The following is a 9,068-nucleotide window of genomic DNA, read 5'->3' as shown; positions in this document are numbered from 1 at the left end:
AACACTTTGCAGTTGAAGTTGAAATGAAACCTGCTAATTTAAATTACTGTGCCTAAGGGTAGGGAAAAGAGGCCTTTTATTTACAAGAGCAGTTGTAAAATTGAACCTTTGACTCTTAAGAGTCAGCAACTGCCTCCCACATATTCCTGATAAACGAGGAGACAGTACAGTTTCACACTTTATTTTTGAGAAAACTGACAGATTTAAGCAACAGGTCTTAATGATAAATGAAAACATTAATATTGCAGTGGCTTTATGTAAGAACATCACCGTTATAACAATGATTGATACAGAATATTTGTCATGCAAATCACTTGTATACACCAAGTAATACTCATATCAATACATACCTGTACAGTATTTACATTTTATATTTAAACTCTAGCTAGAAACATTTTCCAAGAAAATATAGAAATGAAACTGGTAAGCCACAAGTCTTAATTTGTAGTATCTGGTCTACAACAGACCTAGCTCTTCCAGCAAGCATATCTACATAGATATGTAATAAATCTTAAAAATATGCAGTTTTTTAATATATGAAGCATTATAAATGCTGCTCACTTTATAAAGATTCAGTTTTGTACCAGTTTAAAATGGTTCAAAATGCTAAGTGACGCAGAGCTTATTTTGTCAGAATATTGTAAAATTTAAGTCAGCCCAGCTGAGCTTAAGTTTTGTGTACAGTTCCCTCCCAGCTGCACTGGCACTGCAGCTCTCACTGCCCTACAGTTGTAAGAGGACAGGGTCAAAAGCAAAGAGCTCAAGAATGACTCAAGTTTCAGTGCCACAGGAAGGGAGAATCTGTTGTCTCCAGAGGACTTTTCCTCAGCATGGCCAAACTGTAACAGATCCTGCTTTAGGCCACCGAGCAGCCACTTTCAGTAGCCACCCCTGGACTTGAAGCCCAATAAAAAAGGGAAAGGTTGAGAGATTTTTCTTCACCCTCGTGGATAGTACCTGATATGGCCAAAATTTTCACAAGCCACTCTGTTTTACTGGCCTCGTGGCCAGTGGAAATTTTCGGCCAGTTTCACTCCCTGTTAATACTGTAACAAAGAACATTTGAAATCAAATATTAACACACACAAAAACACTAGCTTTGGTAAATTAAATAGATACATTGAGCACCACAAGTAGCTGTTTAAGATGCTGCATTTCAATGCTAAGAAATAATATATTTCCTGCTATAATATCCTCAGTTACATGTTACTCTAAATAATTATTTCTGCTGGATATAAAAACTTCAAACTAAATACAGCAAATGAACTCTCAAGGCATTTCCTTCATGCTCACAGGCAGACATCCTCACCTAGTTAAATAAATAGATTTCCTCGAAGGTGGTATTTCAGAAGGTAAGAATTGATACAAAAGTGCTTCATGGCTTATTAATGCTTCTGTAATCTCACATTTCTCCAGAGATGCTGTATTTGCTGCCTTTCACCTTTATGCTCACTAGTACCACTGATTTGGCTTGTCACTATTTGCATTACAAAGCTACTTGTCCAAAGCTAAGACTGATGTAGGCAGTGCTTGAAAACAAAATGTCACTGCAGAACAGAAGATTCAAAACAAGTGCTGGCAGCAGCTCCATCACTGTGCTGTTTTGCAAACACAGGACACCCAACTCAAATCATTTCTTTAAAGAGTTTAAATGTGTTTCATTAAGAAAAGATATCCCCCACACTGACATTTATTCAAGGATTCTACCTCCTCTGGCTGAGTTTTACTCCTTTGGAAGCACTAAGATTTAAACATTCACCCAAGCAATTCCACACACCCTGGGGAAAACCTAAAATGTAGGAGGAGTTTACTCTGTTCTTTTCCTCTCAGCCTCTTTTGCAAACATGCAGTAAAGCAAAACACTCACAAGGCTGACATCCCATGCAAAACAAGGCAAAACAGTAAGACAGAACAGTGAAACAGATTCTCCCTTACAGTTCAAAGCAAATTTCAAACAGATCAACCTGGTAAGTCTGTGGGTTTGCCAGTGCAGCACATCTCCCTACAACAGACCCAGAGATGCTCCTGTGATCAACAAGCAAAGCTGCTTTAACCTTTTGGGTCTCCAACACCTTCACTGGCATAGTAGGCATGGCTCAGGTTCAACAAGTTTGGGGAAAACTAAGTAGAAGCAGTAGAGTCAAAACCTCCCACTTCTGCCTCCACTGTGGAATTAGGGCTTTACCTTAAAAGCAATATGTGTGCTATCAACAGAAAAGCACTGGAGTAGAATCTCCTGCAGCAGCTGACATGTTCCTGAGAGACTCAGCAGTAGGACCACAGAGAGATCTTCAAAGGTTCCAAAACCAAACACATGCCTATGGGGAAGTCTAGCTGCACCACGTAATCAATAATTGATTTTTTAGTAAAAATGTCTCTTTTCTTCAATTTCAACTGCTGTAGCACAAAGCTGAAAGCCACATTTAAGAACGCAATAAAAACACTGAACTTGTATGAACTTGCATGAACACTGTATGTCCAAAGTTTGTTATCAAGCAAAGGGATGAATCCTGCTTGCTTAACTCTCTAGGGCTGCATCTTACAGAGACAGTTCACCTACCTGGCATTTCCCTTTAAAACACTGAATGCATGTGAAATTATTTGGGAGTGTTTTAACATGCAAGCCCTAAAATCACACAACCCTGTCATCTCTTTCCTTTAGTAGTAACCTAGTGTTAATCAAACTACAGCATCTGAAACATAAGAAGGATGTTGCTATATAAAAAGCAGAATAACCAGTCACTAAACCTTAGTGTTTGTTGTGAGTGTATGAGCAGACAGGAGTGAGTTTTAGCCAGCTGGCAAACACCAGACCACATCTGGTACTTCATGTCATGGCTACAGTCTCAAACCTCTGCTGCTGGGCCCTGCCTCTATTTCAGTGCACACTGACAAAAGCCCTTTAGCACCATGAGGTACCCACTGAGCTGCCAGTCACTGTGTTTCTGAAGAAAACCTATTTCCAGAAAGGTAGGAGAGGAATCCTGAATGAAAGCTGCACTCAGCTGTTACTGTGAAACACACTCAGCAGAAAACTGCTATTGGGATTGTGAGGTTTCTGCTTAGAGGAAAATGCAGTGCCAGATCATGCCGTGCTCCACTGTTGGCACTGCACTTTAGCAACAACTCAGAGCCTTATCATCACTCCTTGTATGGGAAATGTGCTCAGGTGACAGGTAGAGGACATTTTAGTGTTAGCCCTGAACTCCTTCTCTCCCAACACGAGTAAACTGGAGTTGTCACTAATGTAAGTGAAAACAAGGCTTCCATGTGTTCAGCTGAATTAAGTTCCAATATAATCATTCTCTGGGAACTGAAGCTTACTTCAAATTATATACCAGTAATTATTTATCCTGAAAAGTTTTGCCACGTTTTTATACCATAGTAAAATGTATATATATATGTATATATATATATATAAAATTTACAGTTGTCTTCATTTAGTTCGTCCAATTTCTTCTATCACTCCACAGTATGCTCAGTTATAGGTTGATGCAGGTCTACAAGTTGCTGATCATGTTCTATTTCTTATTTGCAATTCTTCTTTTCCTTGTTGCCAGCATATCATAAAAGGGATCCCTGCTGATACTTGCTCTGGAAGAGAAAATAGGAATCATTGGTTTGGTTAACAAATACCTGGTTTAGAAAACAAACTTGTGTTCTTTCTTCCTTGTGGATGACTCCACACTCTTAAGATGGATGGCAGACTTCTGAGTACCACAAATACTTCTTTAGCACAAGGTGCTATTGCACTGTGATTTGTTTAGAGTTCACACCTTCACATCTTGACTATTATTTATTTCTTTAAGCGTGGGTCTGCTGAGAAACCTTCCAACATAAAGTCAAGCTGTGGAAGTTTAAAGCTGCTTGTGAACATGCTTAAGATACATGTCATTAAAGTTAATTATTTGAGGAAGTAAGAATCCAATAGAATTAGGTTTAAAGACAATTCACACAAAGTTCTACATGCGCACAGAAAAATAAATCCATATTCTCCTCATTTGAGTTAGCAGCAGTATTTCCTTAGGACCCCACAGTAACAGATTTGTAGCTTGATCCACCAACCCCACAGAGCTCATTGTTAGTCCTGCAGGACATTGCTAAATCAGAGTTCTTCAAACAAGTTACAACAAATTCTCTTAGTATCATACTCTGAAAAGAGCTTACACCTCATTTCTGCAAGACACTCAAGACTTTAAACTCACTTGATAGATTTAATCCACTCCTCCTTTTCTTCTGGGGTGGGAGCAGATATTCTATACACTACATGGTTCCCTTCCACCACTCTGCCGTCAGCTTCAGTTTTACACGCTTTAATTACTTGACCTTTATGGCTGGGGTTGTAGAGCTCAAAGCAGTTCTGGGGGGTAGAAATGAAGTAATAAATTTAAAAGAACAAAACAAAACTGACAAATTAATTCATTTAACAGTACAATTAAGTTCCAGATGGTCTACTCATCCTCATTTAACAAATAAATATGAAACTGCCTTACTGGTTTTCTAGGGTCTTCAACTTCTCTTATGCTAAGATTTTCTAACGGAATAATTCCTCTAGGTTCTTTGTCCTAAAAAATTAAGAAAGTATCACATTATTAACTACTTATAAATCTTGATTACAAAGAAAATTCACCATGATATATATACTCACTGTTGTGTACTCAAAGTAATACAGGCAATTATCAGTCAGAATAAACCATCTCCGTTTCCATGTTTTTACTCTTCCCCCTACAAGCAAAAGGTATTTCAGAATTAAACATGTGCTGCTCTCAGGGCTTTAATAACAGGCAAGGAAAGAATTAAGTTTTGCTTATTTTTCAAGGTATGGTTTAATTGCTTAATGGTAAATGGATCAGGCACAGATGAGTGAGGTTAAAGGAACACGTTACTGCAACTTGTCCTGAGGCCGCATCAACTATGGAGGGGAGGTGCCATGAGCCAAGAGAGCCGTGGGCAGCAGTGATGGCCAGACCTGCTCCCACTATCCAGGCCCTCACCTGTGTTCACTGCAACAAAAATGCCAGTTCTGCACAGAGCTGGACACTGCCAGTGCTGCCAGGGTGTGAGTGAGGCCAGCCCTGGGCTGCCCTGACCCACAGCTGTTCACACCAGCACTGCCTGCAGAACAGCTACTGCAGCAGGAGGAGCCCCCTCAACAGTGTCCTGGGCAAGGAAAGGGTCCCAGCAATAAAATAAAGTGCATTTTATCACCTCTCTGTCTCTCCACTAGTGAGCAAATGTGATTAAGAATCTGTCTTTATTTTCAGATTTAATGGCATGAGGTGCTCATAAACATTAACAGAACAAATATGATGTGTCAATGACGAGCTACTCCTATGCCAAAATATACCATATTTACTAATTTTGTCATCTTTAAAAACAGCTTCTCTTCATGAGTTAATACATCATTGAGTACACTTGACAGAAGAAATAGCTCCTGCTGCAAAAATGCCGATTTTCCTTCATTAACAGTTTAGACAACACCAACTACAGAGCTTCTCCTCTTACATCTGCTAATGTCACCCTGTAGGGAACAGGTTTTTGTAGAAACAACACTATTGGTTTGGCCCTTTCAGTTGTTTTTCTGCCACTGGCTGATTCAGAACACAGCTGGCTTTCCACATTACCTTATTTTAAAACTCATTTCCAAGAAAGACAATTGTAGGTAGAGCATGCACATGTTATTAGTTTAAAGGTTTAGATCCACCATAGTTATCTGACTTCAGGATTATGTCACCCCCTGTGCATCATCCATTTAGCAGTGATTTAATTTCATTAAGCCAACATTTCAAAAGAGTTGATCTTGCTATTGAACACCTGTGCATAAAAGAGCACCATTAATACACACAAGACACCCAGTTTAATCCAAGTCATATAATCAAACTTAACACATAAGTATAATTTTTTCATCTTTTTGTTCTGCTTAAGATAGCTGGGGTTTTGTTTAATACAGAAATCCAAATCACATTAAATTAAAGAACAATTCTAGGGATATCATGACATTTCTTGATACGAATCTACTGCATATTTGCATTGCAGACCAAGTATGTTGCATGTTATACCTTCCTTTTGCTGGATTTCACAACCTCCCCAATAACCCAGTGCTAACACACTGCAACATTCAATGTACTCAATATGTTTTCACCAGATGCACACGTATCTTAAGAAAAATTTAATCTGCAAGCAGGCGTGGTGAAATAAGTGAAGGCAAAATAGTGCAAGATGCAGAAGCCGTGACAGAATGAATGGTTGAGTGAACTGGAGACAGTGAGGGAAGAACTGGTGGCATTTAGTACAACCACTGTGACAGATCCTTAAATAAAGCATTGCAGAGATGTTCAAACTGGCACGTAAGTCACTAGAAAAATTCCCCATCACCTTGACCGAGAGCTGGCTCAAGTATCAGGAAGTGTCTGGGCTTGGAATGATGAACTCCAGCTTGACTCACTTCCAGACCAATGGAAAAGCAGCTGCCGAGTCACAGTGACTGCCAGGGCACCCCCTGCCACCAGCACAACGTGACTTGTTTTCACACAACCCAGGATCAACTGCCATGACTTTAAGTCACGTTCTGCTCTCCAAGGTCAGCAGATTAACATCACTTAACATTTTTATGGCCCTAAAACATCACCATGTTTTCCAGGCTAACACGTAACATCAGCTATCAGAGGTCATGGCTTGCCCAGTTCTGGTAGAAATTCAGGAGGAGAGAGAATGAATCGAACAGGGAAGAGTTCACTATCACAGAGCAGATTAAAGTGAACAAAGGTGCTTCTCGTTAACTGTGATATTATGTCAAAACACAATTTAACAGTCGGTAATAACCATATATTTAAAAGAAGACCTGTTTATAATTTAAGAAAGAAACAACAGACCTAAAACACACACTCCCAGAACAATATGAATTGCCAAGAAGTAAACAGCAGTTGAGTTTGCTGAATGTTTTCCTGACAACATCCGCTCTCTCTGGAAAAGCCAGATTTCTCAAACCTGAAATCTTTTATAATCATGCTGCAGTTTTGAGGAAGCTTTTGTCATGAAACATCTCCCAGCTCCAGGAAAACCACAAAGAAGATTAAGTATTTCCAACAACGTCCTTCTTACTGCTCCCTTCTCCCTAAAACAGCCAGTAGCTCACTGGATTACAGCACTCATGAGAGTCATAGAAATAGACCTTAAATCCCTGCCCCACCAAGCTATCAGTTACTCTTCCAAAGAAAAATAAAAAGAAAAAAAAAAAAAAAAAGAAAGCAGTCAGGCAGGATTTTTTGGCAGGATAAGGAACTACTCTCACATAAGTCTCTGTCTCCTTGTCCCATTACTGAGTTTCACTGTCAACAACACAGAAACTCTAATAAAGTTCAAAATCTAATCCGTACGAATCAAATTTGCAGGGGTCACCACACCACACGTGTTTAATATGCCTTTACAATGGGCTGCAGCCCAAGCAGTTGGTGATAAGGCACTGTGGCCTGTAAACTGCACATGAGATTAATAGGTAAAAACACATGATAACAAAACATTCTTGTCCTCTGCTGAGATTGCTGTAGGCTCACAAAACAACAGAGGGTTTAAGTACCACACTTCACCTCTTATTCCAGCTCGCAGCCTTTTAAAGATTAAGAATGGAAGGAATTAAGTTAGCAGAAGAGGAACAAAAAAACCAGAGCATGAATCCATAAACATTTACAGAATTGGTGAGGTAAGTGGCATACTTCTGGAAGACCAAGCTGCTCACAAAAATGCACAGACATCTCAAGTAATGAAATATAGAAGTACTGTATCTTCCACAGTAGACAGAAATGTAAGTAAACAACAAGAAAAGGCTACAAGGCAAAACGTACAGAAACAGGAACAGAAACTCTCTTCACCTTTGTAACTCAACATAGAAATTTTTTTCCCCCTCAGGGCAAAGTACAAACTAGGCAACAAGGCAGGAGAAACCATCTATCATAAAAACAACTGGCAATGACTTAGGAAACATCATTTTCCAAAGTAAAAAAGGCCCTAAGGCTAAAGGCAGCAAAGTATCTAAAGTCAGAAAGTTCTACTCAAATCTTCAGCTCATTTATATAAAAGTTTTAGAGCTGAAGGAGAAGGATGCACACACCAAGAATTTTTTTTTTCCCCTCCTAAGTTCATTTAGGCAGCACCAGACAGAACAGACTCAGCAACTACACAGTTGGTTGATCAAAGTTTGCTTTCTTTTAAAAAGCACTGTCCTTTGACCACAACAGTGACTGCCTCAACCTGGAAGAGCCTCAGTCCCCACAGGAGCCAAGCAGGTACCAGAAGGCTCTGGTTTCCTCATCAACCAGCACGGTTCTCCCAGCCCAGGTCAGGGAAGAGAAACAACATCCTCCCAAGGACAGATGTGCTGGAATAAGCACCACTGGCAAGACAGGCCCGGATGGGAAGTCTCTGGACCATCTCCAAGCACTCCGTAACCACCTGACTGGCAGAAAAAATTAACACACTCATGTGTCTGGCTGGAATCACTTCCTCTCCAGTTGGGGGGAATAATGTCATAGTTTCCCTCCAACTAGAAGAAAATATTACACAAACCAAGCAAATTGCCAAGTGAAGCTGTTTAAGGCAAGGAAACACCTTCCTAGCAAAACAGTTCTAACTTAGGCATTAGCAAAGAGATCACAGGCAACAATTTCAAAATACCTTAGAGTGGATGGCAGAAAATGTCATGGTGTCAACACCACTCATTATGCAGAAAAATCTGAAGGCTCATCATGTGCCAAGCTGCTCCAAGGAAGACTCACTAGCACTCAGCAGCTTTCAGTTTTTAACTTGCTGCATTCATTTTCATTACACCATGCTTCAAACGATGCAGAACTGAATGATAATTTAGGCCTACCAAGATAAAGATGTCTATTTAAAGGCACTGGCTAACTCCAGATAGATAAAACCAGAATTGCTGTCTGGCTGCCAAGTTTGGCACTGGGACTTAACGCAGTCACCTCTGAACAATTCAGAGCAGCAAACTCTCCAAAAGCCTTCTGCACCCTCCCAGCCTTCTAAAACCCAGACTGGTCTTCTGGACAGATAGATTTTACAAT

The 9,068-nt window shown here is 39.9% G+C and overlaps 1 protein-coding gene across 2 annotated transcripts in view; it reads right to left on the bottom strand.

Moving 5' to 3' along the window:
- Nucleotides 1–165: 165 nt before the first annotated feature.
- The window catches only part of CYTH3 (cytohesin 3), a 48,339-nt gene continuing 39,436 nt past the window's right edge, over nucleotides 166–9,068 (bottom strand). For both annotated transcript variants that reach the window (XM_066329683.1, XM_066329682.1), the window contains 4 exons: nucleotides 4,649–4,725; nucleotides 4,494–4,565; nucleotides 4,206–4,360; nucleotides 166–3,594 (listed from right to left, as the gene is read on the bottom strand). In XM_066329683.1, coding sequence (XP_066185780.1) covers nucleotides 3,522–3,594; nucleotides 4,206–4,360; nucleotides 4,494–4,565; nucleotides 4,649–4,725 — 377 coding nt within the window. In that variant the 3' untranslated portion in view covers nucleotides 166–3,521. The remainder of the gene's footprint in view (nucleotides 3,595–4,205; nucleotides 4,361–4,493; nucleotides 4,566–4,648; nucleotides 4,726–9,068) is intronic.

Source organism: Sylvia atricapilla, chromosome 15 (assembly GCF_009819655.1).
Source record: "Sylvia atricapilla isolate bSylAtr1 chromosome 15, bSylAtr1.pri, whole genome shotgun sequence".
In the NCBI taxonomy this organism is placed as follows: domain Eukaryota; kingdom Metazoa; phylum Chordata; class Aves; order Passeriformes; family Sylviidae; genus Sylvia; species Sylvia atricapilla.
This window is presented reverse-complemented; position numbering and strand designations above follow the sequence as displayed.